The sequence below is a fragment of the Schistocerca piceifrons genome, chromosome 1 (genome assembly GCF_021461385.2).
Source record: "Schistocerca piceifrons isolate TAMUIC-IGC-003096 chromosome 1, iqSchPice1.1, whole genome shotgun sequence".
Classification (NCBI taxonomy): domain Eukaryota; kingdom Metazoa; phylum Arthropoda; class Insecta; order Orthoptera; family Acrididae; genus Schistocerca; species Schistocerca piceifrons.
Genome location: NC_060138.1, coordinates 985229260 through 985255432, shown reverse-complemented (window position 1 = coordinate 985255432; position 26173 = coordinate 985229260). Strand labels below are relative to the sequence as shown.

At 42.7% G+C, this 26173-nt stretch overlaps 1 protein-coding gene across 1 annotated transcript in view; it reads left to right on the top strand.

Annotated features, from left to right (window-relative positions):
• The window catches only part of LOC124776958 (lachesin-like), an 805533-nt gene that overhangs the window by 767633 nt on the left and 11727 nt on the right, over positions 1 to 26173 (top strand). The window contains exon 9 of the mRNA XM_047252196.1: positions 22946 to 23047. Coding sequence (XP_047108152.1) covers positions 22946 to 23047 — 102 coding nt within the window. The remainder of the gene's footprint in view (positions 1 to 22945; positions 23048 to 26173) is intronic.

The window sequence follows — 26173 nt, the reverse complement described above, 5'->3', positions numbered from 1 at the left end:
TTCGGATCTCCGGGCGGGGACTACTCAAGAGGACGTAGTTATCAGGAGAAGGAAAACTGGCGTTCTACGGATCGGACCGTGGAATGTCAGTTCCCTTAATCGGGCAGGTAGGTTAGAAAATTTAAAAAGGGAAATGGATAGGTTAAAGTTAGATATAGTGGGAATTAGTGAAGTTCGGTGGCAGGAGGAACAAGACTTTTGGTCAGGTGAATACAGGGTTATAAATACAAAATCAAATAGGCGTAATGCAGGTGTAGGTTTAATAATGAATAAAAAAATAGAAGTGCGGGTAAGCTACTACAAACAGCATAGTGACCGCATTATTGTGGCCAAGGAAAGCGTTTCTGAAGAAGAGAAATTTGTTAACATCGAGTGTAGATTTAAGTGTCAGGAAGTCGTTTCTGAAAGTATTTGTATGGAGTGTAGCCATGTATGGAAGTGAAACGTGGACCATAAATAGTTTAGACAAGAAGAGAATAGAAGCTTTCGAAATGTGGTGCTACAGAAGAATGCTGAAGATTAGATGGGTAGATCACATAACTAATGAGGAGGTATTGAATAGAATTGGGGAGGAGTCTGTGGCACAACGTGACCAGAAGAAGGGATCGGTTGGTAGGACATGTTCTGAGGCATCAAGGGATCACCAATTTAGTACTGGAAGGCAGTGTGGAGCGTAAAAATCGTAGAGGGAGTCCAAGAGATGAATACACTAAGCAGATTCAGAAGGATGTAGGCTGCAGTAGGTATTGGGAGATGAAGAAGCTTGCACAGGATAGAGTAGCATGGAGAGCTGCATCAAACCAGTCTCAGGACTGAAGACCACAACAACAACAACAACAACAAGTTCTAGGGGACTGATGACCTTAAAAGTTAAGTCCCATAGTGCTCAGAGCCATTTTGAGTATCTATATAAATACTCCGCAGGCCTCAGTATGCCGGAGGGTACACTGTACCACTACCGGCCACTTTCCCTTCTATTCCACTCGCAGGTAGGGCAACGTAGAAGACTGACTATACGCCTCCTTAGGAGCCCTAGTTTCTCTTATTTTATATTCGTCGTCCTTACGAGAAACTTACGTTGGCGGCAGTCAGCTCAAAATGCCAGTTCTCTAAATCTTCTCAACAGTGTTCTGTAAAAAGAACGCCATCCTCCTTCCATGGATTCCAACTTTAGTTCACCCAGCATCTCCATAATAATCGCGAGTTGATCGAACGTACGCCTTTGGATTGCTTCGATGCATTCCATTAATCCGACAAAGGGGGATCCCAGACGCTCGAATACTGAAGAATGGGTCACAGTAGTGTTTTACATCTGGTCTCCTTCGTAGATGGGATACACCTCATCAAATTACTACCAGCAGAACGGAATTGAGCATTCCCCTTCCCTACCACCAGCCTCACGTGCTCATTTCGTTTCACACCACTTTCGAACGTTACACCTAGATATTTAATCGATGTGACCGTATCAAGCAGTATGTAGTACGCAGTATGTAGTACGCAGTATGCGGTATTCGAATATTACAGGATTGATTTTCCTATTCACCTGGATTAACTTTCACTTTTCTGCATTTAGAGCAAGCTGCCATTCACCAAACCAATTAGAAATTTTGTCTAAGTCGTCTTGTATCCTGCTACAGTTACATCTTGTATCCTCCTACAGTCACTCAACCAAGACGCGTTTCCGTACACGACAACTTCATCAACAATCAGCGGCAGATTGCTGCTTACCCTGTCCGTCAATTAATTTATACATATAGGGAATAAGAGCAATCCTAGTCCCAACATACATGTTCAGAAATTTCTTCCTCAAATTAATGCCAATGTTATATAGTAGTATGTATCTTTTAGTGAGGTCTTCCTCACCTGTGGTTATTTGCTTCTTATATCGTCCTTGCTTCGCCCGTCAAATTTTTTCCATGGTAGCAAAATACCTTCACCTACTTGTCGTTATCTTTGTTTCTGTTCAGTTTTGTAGGGGCCAGGGTTGAGGCCTGCATTGTTATTGGGATGACAATGTGTGGAGTGTGGCGGAGAAGATCGGTTGGGTTGCTGAACGATAAAGATACAACAACAAAGGAACCAGAACGTATTGCATTAAAGTAACTCCGCCCAGTGGAACGGTGGTGCATCTCACTGCCTCTGACCGTGCTGATGCCGTGTCTTCGGATAGTGTTGTCCTTTCGGCGTCCGTTGACGTAAACATGGTGTCGGGTGGGCAGCAGGTATCGCTGGTGGCCGTGTAGCGCTTACAGCAGACATTGTCGCTCAGGACAGCGATTGCTTATTGGGAGAGCACTCTCTTGGACATCTAGGGGGTGTGCTCGGGTAATCTCTCAGCAACTGTGTATCAACAACAACATAACCCTTCTATCAAGGAATGCCAGAGATGTCGATGACTGCTTGTAGGTGTTTGTCGGTAACAGATGCGGTTAGCGCACCTCCTTAATACTGTAACACGTGCGCCGTACACCATCAGTTTGTCTCGGCCTGCGAGAGGTAGAAGTTTTTTAGTCTTCTCAACAGTAGTGGAAAAGTCGGCAGCTGACAGCGGCTGGCCGTTGTGGCCAAGCGGTTCTAGGCGCTTCAGTCCGGAGCCGCGCGACTGCTACGGTCGCTGGTTCGAATCCTGCCTCGGGCATGGACGTGTGTGATGTCCTTAGGTTAGTTAGGTTTAAGTAGTTCTAAGTTCTAGGGGACTGAAGCCCTCAGAGGTTAAGTCCCATAGACAGATAGTCCCATGGACAGATAGCAGTTTCGAAAGTAAAATCATCTTAATGAACGGTTAGAGCACGTCATAGATTGGGCATCAGAGCTGGTGCTCTGCAACGTAATACTATAACGCCTCAGAATCCTGAGTATTCTTTATTTTTCGTGTGAGACAATGACGCTATGCTTGACCGGCGATGACCGAAACTGACCAACTTTCCTTGGCCCATCAGCGATCTTCATCACCCCTCAGTATCACAAGAATGGCTTTCAGAGCTTAAGCTTATTGTCGTCTCACCATATCAGCAGGATGACAGGCGTTATTGTGAAATTTTAATCTCTTTTTCGGAATCAGACTGCGCTGTCAGAATGACTTTGTCTTCTCCTTTCTGAGGTCATGTTGCTGAGTTTACGATTCAGTCCTCTTGCTCGTGTGAAGTAAATGTAAAAATGTGGTAAGACGTTATGGGACCAAACTGCTTAGGTCATCGGTCCCTAAGCTTACACACTACTTAATCTAACTTAAACTAACTTACGCCATGGGCTACACACACAGCCATGCCGGAGTGAGGACTCGAACCTCCGACGGGGGTGACCTGCGCGGACCGTGACAAGACGCCCCCTGACCTCGCGGCTCGTGCGAAGTGAGGTAATGTCTTCTTGATTCGCTCTGCTATTTTCAGTGTCGCCTTTCTCCCCGTTTGTCAATCCGACTACGACACGGACCATTGGTATGACTTTCTTTGTTTTGATGCTGGATGAAGTGTGAGAAAGTTGTACATTTGCCCGTAATACGTATATTCTATGTAACAACTTGTTCTCAGTCCAGACTACTCATTCAACAGGTTCGGCAGTACAGGTTCATTCGTGCGGATGATGACATTGTCATCAGTGATTTTTCTTTGATATACTTAATTTTAATACCGCGCCTGAACCTTAGCTGTAATTGCGACTACAAGTACCCCAATCTTGCACCGCCATCCCCATGGTGTGTGGTAGCGCTTGTTCTCTGGGGGACTCTCCTCTTCCGTGGCCGCAGCTGTCGAAGTGGAGGACCCGGCGGCCGGCCGTAACAGCCGCGTGGCACGCCACTGCTATCGACCGACGCGGCGTGGCACGGCGACCAAACAAACCAGACGGGACGCACGCCACGCCGCGGCCCTGATGTTGGGGGGAATCTATCTGCGTGACAGGCTTAAACAGTGCGCCCCTGCCCGTGATTGTGTGCGAAATTAACTCCCGTCGATACGGACATTCCGGTCGCGTGCCGCCCTACTGAAATGACATAGTTACTCGAGGAGGAAACTGCACGCAAATGGAGAGGGGCAGAGCGAATGACACTGTATTAGACACCGGTAATAAAGTCAATAAACAGGGCAGAATGCTCCAAACTTTTGGGCACACTTATTGATGACAAATTGAACTGGGACAAGCATACTACTGAGCTCCTCAGACAATTAAGTCCAGTTACTTTTGCTCTTCGTACAATTGCCGGTCTTGGAAACGACCTCCTAACGTATTTTGCATGTTTACACTCAATAACGTCGTATGGTATAATTTTCTGTGGCAACTCATCACTTGGAACAAAAGGACTGATTAAAAGGGAGCAATAATATTACGTGTTGACACAACTTCGTCATGTAGGTACCTCTTCAAGAAGTTGGGCACTTTCACTGCACCATCACACTACATGTATTCGTTGATGAAACACACAGTTTGAGAAGAACATTGACGTCCATTCCTACAACAGTGGAGGAAACCCTGACCTCTATTACCCATTATTACAGTTGGCAGAGTTCAACAGGCAACAATAAATTGTTCTGATCATTTTGTTAATAATATAAAATGGGTGACAGGTAGCAAAGCAAGCTATAAATGTAACTTAAAATCATTTCCCTTCGAAAAGTCTTCTCTTCCACGGACAAATGTATATTAAATAAAAGACTATAAAAATGAATTAGTTAATGTTAATACTAATCAAGTATACATTTCCAGTAAGTTGACTCGTTCCATATCATTTCGATGTAACTGATTACCTAACTAACCGGAGACGAAGTATATTTCTATGAATCTCCACTAAAGGAACTTTTCGGTAGAGAGTGTAAATTCTAAGTCATCAAAGAATCGTCATGGTGATGTTGGGGAGTATGGGCGGTAAAATTTGAGGAGACCAGGATATTAATTCAGTTAACAGGTTCAAATGGATGAAGGATGCAGCAGATACTCAGAGATGAAGAAGCTTGCACAGGATACACTAGTGTCGAGAGCTGCACCACTCCAAATTTCGAAATGGAGACCACAATAACAGTCACAATGTTTGTTTATGTTCTCAGGTCTAAACGTGTTAGTATGAAATGCCAACTGTCCTTGCCACCTCCATTTCATCTTCATAATAGCCCTGAAGTTGTATCTGATCCATTTTTCGTTTATTTTTCTGTCTCTGCTGGTATTTGCGAAGAAGCATCTTATCACTCCTCATTGCAAAACTCTTGATTTTACAATGGTTTCCACATTAAAACCCGGCCACTGATTTCCGTAACTAAAAACTGCAAATACATACAGTAAATTCTCCCTTTTCAGACATTGTTATGGTGTGGAGCTGTGGTTCACCTATGTGTCATATCTGAATGTGTGTTCAGTTAGCCTAATGGTTAAGGCGACAGCTCGAGATAAGAAAGAAATCTGTGTTCGAATCCCTGTCTGCCACAAATATTCAATGATCATTATACAGGCTGTTTAATTATTATAAGTTATGGAGACTAATGAAACTAGGAAATGTACACAGATCCGGAAACCAATGATTTTCCCTATATGGCAAGTTTGGTTACCTGACCTACTTACTGCTTGTGTTTACCTATATTTCCTGCTGCTCAAGGTAATCCACTATTTCGATAATGTGAAAGAATGCATATGTGGTACAATCATAGTTTCCTGTGGCTGTTTGCGAATACGAAACACGAATCTTGGACAACAAGTGTGTCGGTCGTGGCTCATTACTACGATGCAGTCGTAGATCCCGTGCCCAGGCCCTTAGATCTTATGTGGTGATATTTAAGGGTTTTGGTGTATTCCAGCCCTGTTTGATAGTTTCGATGAAGTCCAGAAGCACATTGTGGATGTGTTGTAAAGCCATTCTGAACACGTCTGGGAATTTTTGAACCTGTACAGATAGCGATGAGCAGTCGTGCTGAAACGTGTCTTCAAATGAACGGCAGCCATATGGAAAACTTGTTGCAATGTGTTGTTTCTCAAGTCTACAGCTGCACTTTGGATCATCAAGGTGTTTTTTATAAAGTATTAAGGAACTGAATAGTAATACGTCGTATCGGGGAAACGACTGGATTCTAGACGTATATTTATTGGGATTATTTGCTTCTTTCATTGCGAAGTTATTCGTTGCAGAAAATTACTACTCTTCACCAGGGAAGAAACGAGTTACCGGTTTTTTTAAGCACCTCATGTTTATCCATTATTAAACTCTTCTGTCACCCCACACTCCGCTTCTAGAGATGAAATGTCTAAAAACTGCTCACTATCGACTTAAAGATCCAAAAACAATTCATTCCAAACAAATATCGATCGATTCTATAAATTCTTCCGGGGCATTCCGTTACCATCCCTACTTTCAATCCAAGGAATGCTGTTCTTGTTTTGACCAGACGGGTATTTTTTCAACAGACATTTCTGTTAATTTTTGCATCATAAAGAGTGTAACTGTTGAAATAAATTCAACTGTTATCCACACAGAGGGTGAAAAGTCGATACTAGAAGTTGTATTAAATTAAGAAAAATTTTGGATATTTGTCGTAAGGTCTTATGAACCAAACTGCTGAGGTCATCGGTCCCTAAGATTACGCAATACTTAATGTAACTTAAACTAACTTACGCTAAGGACAACACACCCATGCCCGAGGGAGGACTCGAACCTCCGACGGGGAGAGCCACGTGGGCCGTGGCAAGGCGCCTTAAACCGAACGGCTACCCCACATGGCTATTAAATTAAGAAACCGTTCCTTAACAGTGTTATGGATTAAAGCCGTGAAGAAAGTTAAATATTATTGAGTAAAATATCACAGCTGAGTGCCGCTTTACTATCAAAGTACATTACGACACTAATGAGACATCATTATTGCTTACCTGTCTACTGTATTCTGACTAACCTGTAGCTGCAACGGCAGTATAATACTTAAGGTTGCTACAAACGACTACCAAACAGCGAACAAACGCCCTGGCTCTAGAAACAAATCTTGAGATATGACTAATTTGCAGACAAAGATGTGCACACTGATGACTTATTCATTCTCGGCTTCGACTCCTGAAAACAGACTGGATACCATCTTTTGTTACTTACAGACAAATAAATAAATAAACACAATAAAATAAAAACAATAAGAAAGAAGTTAAAAGGAGAACATTAGATGTGCAGAGGTAACTGTGACGACAAAAACGACATATCGTCTTCTGGTGTACAATAAGATTTTTCCTTACTGAACTATAATTTACATAACATTAGGTTCTGCAGGCGACAATATCCATCTCGCTGAAGATTATAAAAGTGTATTACGGCTCTTGGTTACAGCCAACACATGCACATGACTCCTGACAAGTTGTTCTATCGCAACAATAATTAACATACTTTAAAGTAATGGATGAGTTCAAGCAAAAATGGGAAGATTTTGCATACTTCTTTTATTTCTTCGTGAACACGAAATCGCCTTGTTCCCGTTAAGAATCTGAAACATTTACCCGACGTGGTGATTTATCAAGTCGTGTAAACCGATCATTTGGCAGTGACAACGAATTACAAGCCTTTCTGAAGGATTCTTAAGAGATATACTAACCGAATTAAGTGCAACTTCTTCAACCAAATAATTTTCTTGAGCCCATGACAAAACACCTTAGGTTGCGACGGTACTAGTAATTCCGATGGCTCCATTACTAATTTCATTTAATGTGATTCACAACCAGTGTAATTTATTTATTTCATTGCAGAGGTATCGTATCAAGACACGAAGGAAATAAAGACATTAACTGCTTCATTGATTTATATCAATGGGGCAAGTTGAAAACTTGTGAACGACTGGGATTGGAACACGAGTCTCCTGCCTATTAGGCAAAAAGCACTGTCTACCATGCCATCCAGACACAGTGGCCACCACAAAGCCACGGACTACCCTACCACGCCTCCCGTCAGACCCAAATTATCAACTTACTCCACACACTACTGGTGTAGTTGCCCTGCTCGTTAGCCTCTTCACTCGCGGCATCTCGCCGAGTTCGAGCATGGGGTGCATCTCCACTGAAGGGATGATTGACCGTCATTATCCTTAATACATGTATTGGCTGCAGCCACTATGAATCAAGGCTGTCCACTGTGTACGGATGACGTAGTGGTGACCGCATCTGCCTTGTAGAAAACCGGGGCTCGAATCCCGGTCTGATATAAACTTTCAACTTTCCACATTGATATAAATCAATGCCCACTGGCAGCTAATGTCTATCATTCCTTTGTGCCTGCAGGGTCCAAAAGGTGTATGTTCCTTTCGACATGTCCGAAAGGACAGACCTCACAATCTGATTGCATACATGCCTCTGCTTCTGCAAATACCGTTTATTCATGGACTTGATAGTCCCCTAAAACTGGCTGGAAAAATCAGATCGATGATCGGAGAGAGGCAAAAGGCATACCACATCCTATAGGGTTAACCTATGGAAGCAATGCACTGTTCAAACCAATCTTTCAATTGACTACAGCTTTACTTGCTAACCGGATCATAAATCCTTCTCTTTTACAGAGCATATTACATAACTGCATAGCTCTGAATGTTGGCATAGCTCCTACATTTCAAAGTGAAACTTCTGCTTTACAAACACAATGGAAGGTCTGCGTATCACATGCACTTTGTGAACTGATTTTTACATAGATACAGATCAGGATCATATTTTATGTTCACACATCTATGCTCAGGTACTGCTATAATACTGGACTTGCTGTTATATGATTTCAATTTCCAAATAAACTATAAACCTGAAAACACAGCAAGAAAACATAGTTTCTTCCTTTACAATGACATGTAACTTTCACTATTGTTATGAGGTAAGAAATAAAACTGACTAATTCATCGGTTCATTTCCCGGTTAGTAATTCATACTAGTAAAGAAAATACAGACTTAACCCTTGCGGGTTCATTTTCAAGTTGTTGATCAGTAGCGACAATAATATTAACGTATGAATGTTATGGCAGTTTGTATTGCCGTCTCGTCCAGATATGGTATCATCTCTGATTAAAACGGTGTTGCAGGGATGAACGATAATACATTTTGTGTTTCACCAGTAATTCGCTACCCAGGCACTTGGAGGGCGTTTCCTTGCAGGTGTGCAGAAATACTCTTAACAACATATGCATTAGACACGAAACTTTTAGTATGTGTTTCAAACGTCGTCAATGTTCAACGCCTCCAACATACTTGTGATTTGTATTTTTTTACCCAAATACTGTTTTAAGAGGTTCCTTCTACTACATCGTGTTTTATCTTTTTCTCTCGATATAGTATCCTCTTTCAGTAAGTAAGCAGAAAAATTAGGTATAATGTACTATTCTATGTTTCTTTGCTGTTTTCATTTATTTTTATTATAACTTGGAGGAAACGAAAAATTTCACTTCTGAAATGCCTGGCAACCCTTGTGGCATGTCGAGGACATGGGAAACCTGACGGCACGGGGAAATTAAAAGAAAATGAAATTCTGTGTCGGAAAACTTGTTTTTAAATAACATGTTTTCACCTTCTAAGTATCGAAAATTTCCTTTGGGTCATATATCCGCTGAAAGCAATTCACGCTCACAATCTACTGCATTTGTTGTGTTTTAATGCATTATTCGCAGCTCGTGATTACCGAGCGAGTTGGCGCAGTGGTTAGCAAACTGGACTCGCATTCGGGAGGACGACGGTTCAAACGTGCGCCACGGGATCCCGGGTTCGATTTCCGGCTGGGCTGGGGATTTTCTCTGCCCAGAGAATCATTTCATCATCATCATCATCATCATCATTTGTAACAGTGACTCGATTTGATTGTGACAAAAATGGACCCTGTAAAAATAATGACTTTTTATGGACGCTGATGACCGCGCAGTTGAGCGCCCCACAAACCAAACACCATAATCATCATCATCAAACGCGCGTCCGGCCATCTGGACTTCGGTTTTCCGTGATTTCCCTAAATAGCTCCAGGCAAATGATGGGATTGTTCCTTTGAGAAGGCACGGCCGATTTCCTTCCCTATCCTCGACACAATCCGAGCTTGTGCTCCGTCTCTCATGATACAGATGTCGACGATATGTTAAACTTAATCTTCCTGCTTCCCTTCCGTCCTTCAGCTTGTGATTCACGTACTCCATTTCTAAAAACTGTATGTTATGATACACTTACGCACCATTGTCGTGTATGTACGTGATTAGAGTCGCAATCCTCTCTGACAGGTAACCGCCCACCATAGCGCTCTAGTGATTAATGATGATGGTGATTACCGTTTAGGCCTGTTAGTAGGCTACAATAGGGGGGTTGCGTACTGTCGGATGTTGACAGATCACACAGAAGGTCCCGGAGATGCCACGATATCAAGTGAGACAGCGTTACCAGCTCTAGAAAGTAATTGAAAGGAGCCTCAATTTTGGTCTCCATTTGACCGGCTGGTCGAATCTTGTAATACCCAGATTTGAGGGTAATTTACATGTAATTGTGGCCTGTAATTGGACTGCATGTTAACAATGGTGACTGATCACCATAAGGGGGAATCAACCGTAATTTGCACCAAGTACATCGTAACCCATCGCTGTACACGGCTGCTATCCAAGAACAAGTAATGGACTCCCTACAACACCCTATATTGTCCCGCACCATTGGTCGGAGACAAGAAGCATCCAGACTATGGAATTACAGTCCCATGCGTAGGCTGCCATTAACGCCACAACACAAACAGGAGCGGCTTGAGTGGTGCAGCGCCTTGGAGGTATGGACTACTGGTGAATGGCGTCGTATTGTTTTCAGCGGCGAATAGCAGACTGCACTACGTTGGATTACGATCCTCGCCAAGTATGCCCGGAACCTCGGGAGAGGTTCCACTGGTCCAATATTCTGAAGAATCACAGAGGTGTTACGGCTGGTGTCATGGTGAGTGAAGCTATCGCGTATGATTTCAGGTCATAGCTGGTAGTGACTGAGGAAATTCTGACAGCACAACGATCTTCATGTGATACCTCCCATGCGACAGAACAGTGCTGCCATTTTTCAACAGGACAAAGCATGCTCATATATGGACGCATTTCTATGAGCTCTCTACTTGATGTTGAGGTAGTTCTGTGGGCAGTAAAATTCTCAAATCTGTCCCAAATAGGACATGCATAGGACCACTCGGACATCAAATCTGTCCCAGCGTCAGTATCGAGGGTTTAAAGGATCATTTACAATAGTTATTTGCCATCTTGCCTCAGGAGAGGATACAACGGCTATATGACGCGCATCCCAACCGAAAAGTGCATACACCGAGGCCAGAGGCGGTGGTATGTCGTACTGATAATTGAAATCGTATTGTTTAGTTCTCTGTAAATTTGATTCGATTTTATAACCATTGAGATTGCGTAACGTACCCTATCAAGCCGTGAAGTGTCAACTCTTTTCCTTCTCCTTTTCTGGACGTTTCACTTTTTTTGTCCTGTAGTGTACGAGCAGTGAAAGAGGCTAAAAGTATTGTATGCAAAAACACAAAGTACGTTATATATTTCAATGCTCCTACCGAAGTCGTCCTTCCTGAAAGAGAAGCCAGATTCTGAAATACGTTATAAAACTATTGAAAATGAAATATTCAGACTGAGAAAGATTACAGAAATGCGTCACTAGAAGAATGTGGGCATATTTCTGGAGAGAATATTTTTCAACAACGCTACGTCTTTTCCTTACTATCCTGTGCTTGTAGATTCAGTGAAATAAGTTACTTGAAACGTCATATTGTACCACATGCAGTTGTTGGAGCGTGCATAATATCAAGTCATTTCCGTCATGCACTGACAACTAGAAAATAAAGTAGTATTCGTACTTTGATATACTAAAAACGTCATTTCAAGAAATGGTGAGGACATTGTTACGTTCTTATTGGACTGTTAAGCAGTGTGGAAACAGAGCTGCAGACTATAATCCACATAAGATCCTTTCATCTTGGTGCTCCAGGATCGAAACCAACAAAGATATGGACATGATAATCACGTGTACAGTTCATAGAGATCTGAAGTTTCTATAACAACAATTTAAGTGTATTTAAACATGGATTTTCATGTCCGCTTTAGGATCTCTCGAGTGATAATTCTCATATGGTTAATAATCCAGTGTCTGAGGCACTGTTGACTACACACCACTCTAGAAGTTACGCGAACCTGTTCTCTGTTGTAATCTCAGAAGAAAAACTGAGGGAATAGTTTCTCGCCGAACGAGGTGGACAAATTAAGGGCTCTTCTCGTCCCACCCACTATCTTGCAACTCAAAATGAACACGTTTAATAACAAAAATTTCTGAAGATCTGATGATGACCGCAAATTCTGTCGAAACCGGTCGTTGTAAATAGAGAAATATTTATGCGATCTTGGCTTTAGAAAGTTTTTACTGATCATTCCTCCCACGCGCTAATTGCGAGTGCAACAGGAAAGGCGTACCAGTTACTGGTACACGATGTACCCTTCACCACACGCTATTACGTGGGTTACGGAGTTTTGATGTAGAGGTCGACAGTCCACACGGAAGAGGAGGAGGAGTAGACTGATATTTAACGTCCCATCGACAACAAGGGTATTAGAGACGGAGCACAAGCTCGAAGAAGCCATCCGGGCATTCGCCGTAAGCAAGATAGTCAGTATGTATTGATTTGGTATAAACTTGGAAACACTCAGTGGGTATTATAATTCTTCTTCCGGCAGTGTAATTTTCTTGACTCACTCTGCAGTGAATGTACTGTTGTAATCGCCCTCATGTGGTCCAGTTGAACACGTTAGTTTGCGAGTTAACACGAATACCTCGCGTATCGTGTAACTCTGCCGTTCCGTGATTGTCGGCTCGGGAACTCCAGCACTCGCAACAGAGCACGTAATTTCCATTGCCGCCGCTAACGGTACAATTTTTTATGGCGACGCTATAGTCCTGTCCAAGTTGCAGCTGGAAATTTATGAGGATAAACTAACTTCAGCTTTACAGAAACAGCGAAAATACGCATCCTGGCGCCCGGTAGCCGGACGTTTTTTTAATACGGCAACTTTACGTGGGGCGGCAGCGTTACGGGCTCTTAAGCTGCCGTAAACTGCAGTAGCGACCCGTTCAGGCCGCGCAGCCCGCTCTGCCTGGCCCTCGCGATCGCACGGACAGAAGAGCGCTGCGCGGCTTTATTTACGGCACTTTTTTTACGGTCGGCGCGAGGGCCGGGAAGACATTTCGGAAGCTCGTTAATGTACTCTATGTCTAAACTGTTGTGTATCTCCCTCGTTGTCAGTTACTCGATACTACGCCGTCATTTCTCTTGTGCAAAATTGTACGACGACAGTTTGCACTGTTCATGTATTGGGAGAAGGACTGGAGTTATAAAACTGTCATAAGTAGGCGTAGACTACGGTAGCTTTACAGCATCATTGATTGGTTAAGTTGGTAACTGCGTTACCTGTACGCTAAGTGCGTTGTATATCTATCGGACGTTACCTCGCTTTTCTTGCATATGCGATAAGTGTCTTACGCCGTTACTTCCACAAGTCGTTCTTGTGCAATTCACGAACGACGCAGTCATCATTACCAGCAGCCGCAGAGTCGATACAGTGGTATGGGGCATCCAACAGCAGCTTACACCTGTTCAGTTGTGATCAGCGGCCAACCGAATTACCCTGAATGCGGAGAAGCCGCAGACCATTACCTTTACTCGCCGTCAGCTCGAACTCAAAGATCGTCTCACACTGCAAAACATCGCACTCCCGTTGTCAAATCAGATGAAATACTTGCGAGTGATATTGAACTGGACACCCCTCTTCAAGGACTATGTTCAGGGAAAATGCAACTGGTTCATTGCTGTCCAGCCAACATCCGAAAGTGAGTGCTATACTACACCTCTACTGAACAACGATCTTGCCGTTAGTCTTATATGGGTACTCCTCCTGGTGCATTATCTGTAGCAGCAATTTCATACTGCTGCAAATCCTATGAAACTGATGCCTACAGTTAATCATTGGAGCACCTATACCGGCAAGGATCTGGAATCTCCATCAGGAACTTCACATAGAGACCATCAGGAAATCATTCGTATAATCCACTCAAAATCAGCTCTCAACCATTGAAGCACTAATCCCCACTCCAAGGCATCTTTATGATGTGAGGTCTGTCGCCCCTGAGAGGTGGCAAGGCATAAAGTAATGTAAGTTAATAAACAAAAAAGGAGAAAAAGAATTGCAACATTGAGCGACAGAGAGTTAAAGTCAGCTGTAACAAAAAGAAAAAAAGAAAAGAGAAAGAAATGGTTCAAATGGCTCTAAGCACTATGGTACTCAACATCTAAGGTCATAGTCCCCTAGACGTTGAGCTACTTAAATCTAACATAAGGGTATCACATACAACCATGCCCGAGGCAGGATTCGAACCTGCGAACGTAGCAGCAGTGTGGTTCCAAACTGAAGTGCCTAGAACCGCTCGGCCACAGCGACCGGCTCACTTCTAACAGTATTTAACATTAAATGAAATGTAATAAAGAAACCAACAGCTTAGGAGGGTGAAAGAACGTAGCGCCCAATACCCTTCTCACGCTAAAATAATGAGAAAATTACCCAGTTCACCCTTTACTCATAGGAAGTAAGCCCACGAGGTGGTAGTATTTCTGTGAAACTACACACACGTACTCTCTCTCTTTCCATCTCTCTCTCTCTCTCTCTCTCTCTCTCTCTCTCTCTCTCTCTCTAACACACACACACACAAACACACACACACACACACACACACACACACACACACACACACACACACACACATATACACATTGTCTTATTAAATTTGACTACAGATCGGAAACGGTGAACCGCCACGGAGTAAAGATGTATAGACGGCAGCGTAGCCTACGAAACAGTTTTGTTCTTCATAGTTATCCTCCAGTCTATTGCTTAAAAGTAAACCGTATTATTAGCAAAACTGGAACTGTCAATGCTTAATTCAGATTTTTTCTCAAAAATTCTTGCTATGTTACGTGAAACGGAGGGATGCGGTAGTAAAAATAAAAAAAAAGACACAGATTTATTTCATAGCTCTAGAAGAAGTGATTTTCTGTAGAAAGGTAAGAAAAGGCGAACATCGCTTCCATACTTGGTCGACGGAATATAAAACTTCTGTTTACACTGAAGCGCCAAAGAAACTAGCATAGACATGCATGTTCAAATATATGTAAACAGGCAGAATATGGCGCTGCGCCTATATAAGACAAGTGTCTGGCACAGTTGTTAGACCGGTTACAGCTGCTATGATGACAGGTTATCAAGAAAAAATCTACATAAATGAATTCTAAATTCAACACATTAATCTGTCAAAATAGTAAATTAATTAATATTAATCAATAACATAAAAAATATTTTAACCCATCGTGTTTTAGTCGGCGCACTGGCGGTGGGACACAACATCTCCTAGGTAGCGATGAGGCGGGAATTTTACATACGACCATTTCATGAGTATACCGTTAACCTCAATAATACTGTAAAACAGCACTGCGACCGGAAAAAGATCCTGCAAGAATGGGAGCAACTACGGCTGAAGAGAATCGTTCAACGTGACAGAAGTGCAACCCTTCCGCAAATTTCTGCAGATTGCAGTGCTTGGTGCGTTAGCGTGGGAACCATTTGACAAAACATTGTCGATATGGGCTTTCGGAGCCGATGGGCCACTCGTGTACCGTCGACGACTGCACGACACAAACCTTTAGGCCTCGCCTGGGCTCCTCAATACGGACGTTGGACTGTTGACGACTGGAAACATGTTGCCTGGTCGGACGAGACTCGTCTCAAATTGTATCGAGCAAATGGACATGTGGGGATGGAAAAAATTTCATGAACCCATGGACCCTGCATGTGTGCAGGAGACTGTTCAATTGAGGATCTGTAATGGTGTGGGGTGTGTGCAGTTGGAGTGATTTGGGACCCCTGATACGTCTAGATACGAGTCTGACAGGTGACACGTACGTAAGCATCCTGTGTGGTCACCTGCACCTCATCATCTCCGACGGACGTGGGCAATTCCAACAGGACAATACGACACTCCACACGCTCAGAATTGCAACAGAGTCATTCCAGGAATACTTGCCTGAATTTAAAGACTTTCGCTGGACACCAAACTCCCCAGACATGAACATTATTGAGCATATCTGGGATGCAACGTTCTGTTAAGAACTGATCTCCACTTCCTCGTACTCTTAGGGATTTATGGACAGCCTGCAGGATTCATTGTGTCAGTTCCCTCCAGCACTGCTTCAGACGTTAGTCGAGTCCATGCCATGTGGTGTTGCTGCTCCTCTGCATGCTCGCGGGGGCCCTACACAATACTAGACAGGTGTACTAGTTTCTTTGGTTCTTCAGTGTATTATTCATAAACAACTTTCATAATATTCAATAACAACATGAAACTCTTGCCTTTGGGCATGATGAAAAGAGTTATATTGAGTACAAAATAACAATAATAATTACATAGATTTTTAAAAATATTTGTTCATGTAAGTTACTTCCATCAAAAATAATTTCTTTGATTACAGAAAAACGTTAATGCTACGTAACCAAGTAATTTTTATTACTTATAAAATGCAATGTGTATTTTGCAAAGATATGAAATACAAATTGGGCTACACTGAACGATGTGCGATTCTAATTATGTGCAATACAAACAAATAAGCAAACAAACAAAGAAAGAAAAATCGCCTGCTCCCGGAGTCTCTCACACGTTCGATTATTTTTCGTTCCCTACGAATATTAACGGTAATCCTTCCATTTACTAAGTCACTTACGTATTGTATCGAAGTCTCACAACCGTATATTTGGTAGAGAGTAACCAAGAATGACATTCAGCTACAAACGATTGGTTCTGCGTGCTGCTGGCGATATGGTGCCTTGGTCAAAGTACTGGGTCATATTTCGCAGTGATGAAATTCAGATCCTCCTCTCGACTTGTGCAACATCTAATCAGCCGAGCGCCTAGATTGTTTATCTAGCAAAATCACAATATATACCTAAATCCAGATCTACACCTACATTCCGAAATTATGTTGTATACCGATGTCACTTCCCCATTTTTTTGTTCTGGTCGGTAATGGTTCACGGAAAGAAAGATTTCCGCTAAACCTTAGTGTGGGCTCTAATATCTGTAATTTTATATGACCTTTTCGCGAGATATATGTTGGAGGGAGTAAAATATTTGTCGACTCTTCTAGGAAGTACGCTCTCTAACAGTAAACCATCCCGTGACGCAGAACGCCTCTCTTGCAGCGTCGGCCACCCACTGGAGTTGTATGATCATTTTCGTGGCGCTTTGATGCTTGCTAAATGAACATATAACGAAAGAAGTTACTCTTCTTTGAATATTCTATATTTCCGCTGACAGTCCTATAATTATTTGGTAGAACGAGTGTTTTGTAAACTACTTCCTTTGTTAACGGACTAAATTTCCCAAGGATTCTTGCAATTAATCTCAGTCTGACATCTGCCTTAACCGTAATTAATTTTACGTGATCATTCGAAATCAGATCGCTCAATATGTATACTCGTAGATATTTTAGGGAAGTATCTGCTTCTAGTGTTTGTTCTGAAATCGTGTAGTGGTACAACGACGGATCTTTCTATCTATGTAATCGCAATACGTTACATTTATGTTGAGGGTCAGCTGCCACTCGCCGTATCATGCATCAGTCCACTGCACGTCTTCTTGCATTTCGCTACAATTTTCTACCGTCGGGACTTCACTGTATGCAACATCACCATTTACGAAGAGACTTAGGGAACTTTCGATATTTAAGAATTTTTAGACATTGCAGCCCGTCAGCAACTGTGATAGATTAATGTATTGAAAAATCCGCCTTAGTTGCGAAAATTTTCTTGTCTTTACCCAGGTTTCGGCTACAATAATCTAGCCTCCTTCAGAAGCATAAAAATTGCTATAACGTGCCAGAGTAAGGCACAGTCAACACTAAAAATTAAAACCTATACTACCGTGGTACCATGTGGAATTAAAACTACTTAACTGAAGTCCAGCCCCGGCATCTCTTTACCACGCGGTCGGTTGGCAGCGGTAACTACGTTGGTTCGACATGGTACCACGGTACTATAGGTTTTAATTTTTAATGTTGACTGTGTCTTACCCTGGCATGTTATAGCAATTTTTATGCTTCCGAAGAAGGCCAGATTATTCCGGCCGAAACCTGGGTAAAGACCAGAAAATTTTCGCAACTGAGGCGTATTTTTCAACATATTAACTTCCGATATTATGTAGTGGGTCAGTTATATATCTGCCTCTGATATTATGGGGCAAGATATTCTTCCGAAAGTACGGTATTATGTGTGCAGTTTCATACACCCTAAAGTAACTGTTTGGTTGTCACTTCTCCGAATTATTTTAGAAATTCAGAAGTATCGGTGTCTACCACTTCTGTCTTGTTTGTTGCAGGCTTCTGTAAGGTATGATGCGAATCGCCACGGCTTCCTCTTTCCTCTCCTGGGCAACCACTTCGTCCCAGAGTAGCACTTATACTCTACGTTCTCACTTACTTCATGGTATAGTCCGGTCTTCGTCGTCCCCTAATCCTTCTTCTAGCCAGTGTTTTTCACACGTTCGCTTCTCACCGATTCTTCGGAGGACTTCATTTGTTATGAGTTGCCTTAATTTTCAGCGTCCTTCTGTAACAACGCGTATCAAACGCTTCGATTCTTTTCTCTCGGTTTCTCAAGTCTATGATTTATTTGTGTACAACGCAGCGCTCAGATGAAGGCCTATATTTAATGTTAGTAGATTTCCTAGGAAGACAAATACTCTCATTTCTTATTCTAGTGTTCTACTTATATCCTCCTTGTTTCTTCTGTCATGCGTTATTTTGATTCCACGGTAACAGAACCCCTTAACTACGTGTGTTGCTTGCTCTCCGATTTCGTTGTTTCTCGCTAATCTCATTTACTCTGGGCATCATTACACTTTTGCTCTACAATTAATTCATATTATGCGCACTTTGGGCTGTTCATCCCATTCAACAGATCCTCACTTTCACAGAGGATAGCACTCTAACTTCTTTCACCATGAATTTTCATCGTACTCCCTAATCTATCTTTCATTTCCGCCGTAACTTCTTCGTTGTAACAGGTTGAACAGTATGTGAGAAAGGTAGCATACTTGCCTTAGTACTTGTTAATCAGAGAACTTCTCTATCATTCTTCCTTTCGTATTTCATCATCCCGCTTCTTGTAACTGTTGTATATTCTCCATATTTTGCTATAGCTTTAACCCGTTCTCTATTTCAAACATAATGTGTCATTTAGCTTTGTCTGACAGTTTTCCTAGAACGACAACCCCAATTAAGATACCCGTATATCGATTTTTATTTTCTCCATTATCAAGCACAGTATCAGAATAGCCTTAACGGGTTCTTTATGCCTTTTATTATTTTGCCTTTGCTAAAGCCAAAATGGTCGTTATGTAAAAGATCGTCAATTTTATTTTCCATTCTTCTGTATGTTATTATTGTCAGCTTCTTGGTTGCATGAGTTGTGGATTATGCGATACTTCTCATATTTATCAGCCTCTGATATTATGGCGCATGGCATTCTTCCTAAAGGACAGTATTACGTCTGCAGTTTCGTAGATTCTACAAACTGAAAATCTATTTGGTTGTTACTTCCCCGAATTCTTTTAGAAATTCTGAAGTAGTGCTAACCAACACTTCTGCTTTGTTTGTCAAGAGTCTTCTAAACCCCTATCAAATACACATTGGCTCTAAGCCATAGGTTGTCAAAATTAGTATACGTAGCATAGCAGACAAAATATAACAAAACACAGAAAATTTCTAACTAAAATCTACGTTCTAGTCCTAAGCAGGAGTTTCGCGCTAACATTGAATATAATACTCCTCCGGCGCCGGCCCGAAACTACTTTTCTGTCGGAAGACTTCTCTCCGTTCAATATGACATACTATATTCTGTTTCCTAGAAGATCTTCAACCCAGACACACAGTTGATCTGTTATTCCGTATGCTCGTATTTTGTTCATTAGACCGCAGTACTGAACTGTATCAAAGTCAAGGAACACGGCATCTACCTGGCCGCCTCTATATACTGCTTTGTCGGTCTCATGGACGAAAAGAGCGAGTTATGTTTCATACGATCGTCAGAATGTGAAAGCATAACACATTTTCCAAAATTTTACAACTGATCGACGTCAGAGCTACACACTCTTGCTTTTATGCGTCTTTTCGACGACCTTTCTTGAAAATGGGAATGATCTTCGCTGTTTTCCAATCGTGGGGAACACTAGGCTCCCCCAAGGCCACGATACACCGATGATAGACGAGGGGCAAGCTCTTCCGCTTACTTAGTATAGAATCGATTTCTTATCCCGTCAGGTCCAGCGATTTCAGCTGTTTTTCTATTCCACGGTCACTTATTTCAGTATCAGCGATTTTATGTTTCGTGCAGCGATTTAAAGTAGGCACTACAGTGCGATTTGTACCGTCCTACATTACCGTCTACCATAGCTGGTGCTCCTTGTCTAACGACCGGGATAATGACGATACAGATGTAAGAAACTTAATGTTCGTGCACAACTCCTGTTTAGGATCGTAATGCAGATTGTAGTCAGAGATTTTCTGTTTTGTCATATTCTGCCTGCCGTGCTACATATATTGCTTGCGATAACCTATGCCTTAGAGTACAACGTGTGTTTGATAGGTGTTTAGAGTGTAAGTGGAACTCTCAGACGAAGAGTTTGGCACAGGTGGGGAAAGAGGGAGCCGTGGTGGTTTGCATCATACCTTTCAGAAGCCTGATACGTAAAAGAAAGGACACTAAAAGTCACTGAAAAACGTGATAGTCATTCAGATAATTGCTCGTCTGGTACGAGCGTAATTTGCAGAGACATACATTGTTCTGCAAAAATGAGTTGGTACCCTTGCCAACAGTAGGAACAGTAGCTGGTTCCTCTACTGACCATCAAGAACTGTGGTCTTCAAACAGCGGCTCGCAAACTGCCTGCTGCCCTCGAAATCATTACGTGCAGCCTGCACAGCCATCAGTTTTTTGGTCATAATGTACGGAACAAGACTATCGGAGACTTTATGTGGTTTCCGGTAGTTCCGCCTTGTTCAGCGGGTTATACTGTCAACGATTAAGAAAAGCTTACATTTTAGATCACTGCGCAGATTGCCTTTACTACCTGACCACGATATTGTTGCACTAGGCCCCCAGTGACCTCTATTTGAAAGATGTAGTGACGTTACGGTAAACAAGAGCAATGGGACTAAGGAAAGCGCATCGCACTGTGGATGACTTCAAGACAGTTGTGGATATACTGTCAAGAGGTTCAGCGTGTCCTCGCGAAATAGCACGACACAAACTCACGATAAGCCGACCGAAGTGCCTTCACTCCCAAGTGCAGAAATATTGTGGTCAATTAATAGCTAAACACAAGTCTAGATGTATCGACTTACCTTTGTGTTGTCAGATTCAAGAAGCATAACTTTTCATGGATACACTGTGCTTACATAAGGCAGACTGGAATGGCACACCCATAGTTACGCCATTGCGATATACGTATTCTTCATTACTAAAATTCTGACTCATAAATATCCGCCAAGTTTTTTGTTACTGAACTACTAGTATCATTTTAAGCTAAATTATAACAATTTTAGTAGCAAGTGCTTTTCTGTGACACCATGTTTTCCAGTAATGTAACAATATACTCCACTTTCGTAGGATGATATTAACTTATCTCCTGCAACTTGACATTCAAATATAATTGGATCATTGCTAAATATAAGATGACAAATCCAATTTTGGATTAGCCGTTTAGGAGTGCCGTATTTTCCACACTCATCAATAAAAAATGGGAGAGGCCTGAATACACGTTCCCGCCTAGTGAATTACGTAAGTTGGAGTGAACATCGTATCGATATTAGTGTTTTTTTTTTTTTTTTTGTCCGTTTATCTTAACCTAATCATCGAGGAAGTGTTTGGTGAGAACTCCACAGTAAAGTTAGCTGCATATGACAGTTACATTTCAGGATCTTTGACGCTTCTTAAGTCACTGCCTATTGCACGAGGCATTTCGTGCAGCTTGTAAGTAGCATACTTGTACACATACGGGAAGTCGCCTGTTCGTTTAACTCGACACGTTTAGGTCTAGTGACCGACTTCAGTTTCACAGTGTACTAATTATTTAAAGTACGAGGGTTATTCCAAAAGTAAGGTCCGATTGATTGCCAACTTGAAACCACAGTGAACATCAGAAATGTTTTACTTGTAACAATTAGCTACACCTTTCAGCTACTTCTCTACGTAGTCGCCGTTCTGACTTAGACTTTTGTCATAGCGTTGTACCAACTTTTCAATAGCCTCATCATAGAAGGCAGCCGCCAGTGCTTTCCGCCAATTCTCCACGCTGGCCTACACCTCGTTGTCTGTGTCAAAATGTTGTCTTCAAAGACAGCGGTTCATGTGACCAGAGATGAAACCCAGGGGGAGACAATTGCGGACTGTATTGTGGGTAATCTAACATTTCCATTTGAAAACGATGCAGGAGCATCTTCATTGCCCCTGCAGAATGCGGCTGAGAATTGTCGTGAAGACGAAACAGCACGACAGTTATGTAATGTTGGCTGCATAGCTTCAGGCGAAATTTCTCACCAGGCCCTCGTACTTGGCGGCAGACACTATTTTCTAGACATCTTTACGCACTCACTGCGAGCTCAGAAATGAGAAGAGCGACGTGATGCTAACTGGGGTTATACTAGAGACACTACCCAACACATCTGTGCAAAGCTTTATCGGATTTTCATAGTCGTTTCCATTTCGCGACCGATCGGACCTTACTTTTGGAATAACCCTTGTATCTGAAGCTTTTTTCTTCAGACCTTTCACAGTTGAAAGAACTGTGGTGTTTCCATGGCTTGGTGTGCGAGTTTCACTCCCTTTAATTCAGTGACTGTTGTTTTTGTTGACAGAGCGCCGTGAGGCGCCTCCCGCGCAGAGCTACAGACCGGCAGCGGAGATTGGCGAGAACGATCCCAGGGCCAATGACGTGATGGTGCGCCATCCTCCACAAGGTAGGCTCACACTTCTTCTAAACATCAACGTCATCTCATTTACGTAAATTTGAAACATTACGAGCCGATACTCTCGCGGTTCGAGGATTTCAACAAGTTACACGGGAACTAGAGCGTCTTACCTCATTTTTCAAGCGAACTGGCAGACTGGTTACGGTACTGGACTCTTATTCGGGAGCGATAGGACTCACTTTCACAGGCGACCGCATTCGGGTGTTCTGGCTTTTCTTTTCTGTCTACAGCCAGAAATAAGCTGAGGCTACATACTTGACTGCTTACTATCTGATTTCGTTTTTAAGCTTCGAAACATTTGACATGAACACTCAAGATTTGTATTTGTTCAGCTTACCTCGCAAATTTCAAGGAAGGTACTGTAAAGTTTTCCTTTTTCGTGAATGAAAATGTGAGCTTGGACAACAGATGGCACCTTAGAATGGAACAGCCCAGCGGGGTAGCCGCGTGGTCTTGGGCGTCTTGTCACGGTGAGTGCGGCTCCCCCCGTCGGAGGTTCCCCTCGGGCATGGGTGTGTGTTGTACTAGTTTAAGTTCGATTAAGTAATGTGAAAGCTTAGGGACCGATGACCTCAGCAGTTTGGTCCCACAAGATCTTACCACAAAATTCCAAATTAGTATGGAATTTTAGTATTCCGAAGTCAATAACATTGTACGTTAACTGCCATTAATAAACAGTAGTTGAGTAGAAATGAATTTACTGGTACATGAAGTTTCGTGGTTTACTTGTCATCACTTGTTAGTGACGACTTATAGAATTTATTTGTGTGTGCACAAACAGAGAAATGGTTCAAATGGCTCTGAGCACTATGGGACTTAACATCTATGGTCATCAGTCCCCTAGAACTTAGAACTACTTAAACCTAACTAACCTAAGGACAGCACACAACACCCAGCCATCACGAGGCAGAGAAAATCCCTGACCCCGCCGGGAATCGAACCCGGAAACCCGGGCGTGGGAAGCGAGAACGCTACCGCACGACCACGAGATGCGGGCTGCACAAACAGACGTATGATGTAAATGCACATGTGAAAATGTTGTGCAGCTGAAACTGATATCATTGTTTCTAATGTCGCACGCTTTCAACAAGAATAAATTTCTTCCCCTATTTGATACACCCATACTGACCATTTCTCGCAACCAATTTTCAAACATCGGTGTTCTGCCATTATTAACATCACTAGTTTGTTCAATCCTCAATTGGACTCCTTTCTCCTTTTAGCAGGCTGCCTGTCCGATATCGACTTGGATTACAATTTTTCCCCTTGTCCTCACATGGCTGTAGACATTGTGTAAATAAACTCTTCGTAAAGTTTCAGCTTACTCTGTCCTAATTCTTCATTCAACAGTTGCACACTTCGTTACCCTTTTCGTCTCAGTATTTGATTGCTTGTCCTCATAAAACAGTTTCAGCGTCGGTTAATCTTCATCAATTACTTTGCTGGTGCTTTTGCTCCATTGAGTAATGTGCAAGAGGTGGATAAAAACATGGAAACACCAAAAACACAACACACTACCATGACTAATACGCTGTAGGAAAACCGTTGGCATTCAAAACAGCTTGCAGTCCTCTGGGAATGGATAAATATAGGTAATTCCTGTAAAATAGTGACAAATTCAGGTAACTGTGACGGAGGTGTATAGCGATTAATAACTCTGCTCCACAAAGTAGACAACAAAGGGACAATAATATTCAGATCTGGTGGCCATGGTGGTCAGGGGAGATGCGAGAAAACCAGTCCTGGGCTATGCGAGCTGTGTGAACAGGGGCTCTGTCGTCTCTGAACACAGAATCACAATTGAGGAACAGTCAGTGTACCATAGAATGGACCTAATCAGCAAAAATCGTCCCATAGTCCTTGGCAGTAAGGCGACATTGCTGTGTAACCGTGGGGTCCATGGAATACCACGATATGGCTGCCCAAATAATCACCAAATCCCCGCAATGTCTCATTCCTGGGATGTAAACTCGGTCAGAAGGTCGAAACAGTGTGCTACAAGACATACCCAATCAATTTACTATCTTGCATTGCTCCATAGTCCAGGGTTTACGGATTCGGCACCACGTTTTGTGTTACGGGCGTTTGCATCACTGGTGAGTGGTTTTTGAAATACCAGCTCGCCTCGCGATTCCCTGCCTATGCAGCTCCCTTCGTGTTGTTCCGATGTTGATAGGGTTCGTGAAAGCGAGGTTCAGTTCTGAAATGACTATTCCAGTTGTCCTCGTCTTATTTTTCGTCACTATGCTCTTCAGTGACCGTCACTATCATTCAATACACAAACTTTCGTCCCCGTTGTAGCTTAGTGGATGACGTTTTTTCGCTTTCGAAGTTTACGATATCCACTGAAGAGCGTAATATAGTGTAGGGCCTCGCGAGCACCTAGAAGTACTTACACACGACGTGGCACGGACTCGACTAATGTCTGAAGTAGTGCTGGAGGGAAATGGCACCTCGAATCCTGCAGGGCTGTCCATAAATATGTTCGAGTACGAGGTTGTGGAGATCTCTTCTGAACAGCAAGTTATAAGGCATCCCATATATGCTCAATAATGTTCATGCCTGGGGAATTTGGTGGCCAGCGTGAGTGTTTAAGCTCAGAAACTGTGTAGCAATTCTGGACATGTGGGGTGTCGCGCTGTCCTGCTGGAATTTCCCAAGTTCGTCGGAATGCACAATAAACTTGAAAGGACGCATGTGATCACAATGGATGCTTAAACACGTGTCACCTGTCAGAGTCGTATGTAGACGTATCAGGGATCACATATCACTCCAACTGCACATGCTCCACGCCATTACAGAACCTCCACCAGCTTGAACAGTCCTCTCCTGACATGCAGGGTCCGTGGTTTCATGAGGTGGTCCCCATACCCGTACATGTCCATCCGCTCAATACAATTTGAAACGAGACACATCCGAGTAGGCAAAATGTTTCCAGTTTTCAATAGACCAATGGCGGTATTGACGGGCCCAGGCGAGACGTAAAGCTTTGTGTCGTGGAATCATGAAGGGTAGCTAACTAACCTAAGGATATCACACACATCCATGCTCGAGGCAGGATTCGAACCTGCGACCGTAACTGTCGCGCGGTTCCCAACTGAAGCGCCTAGAACC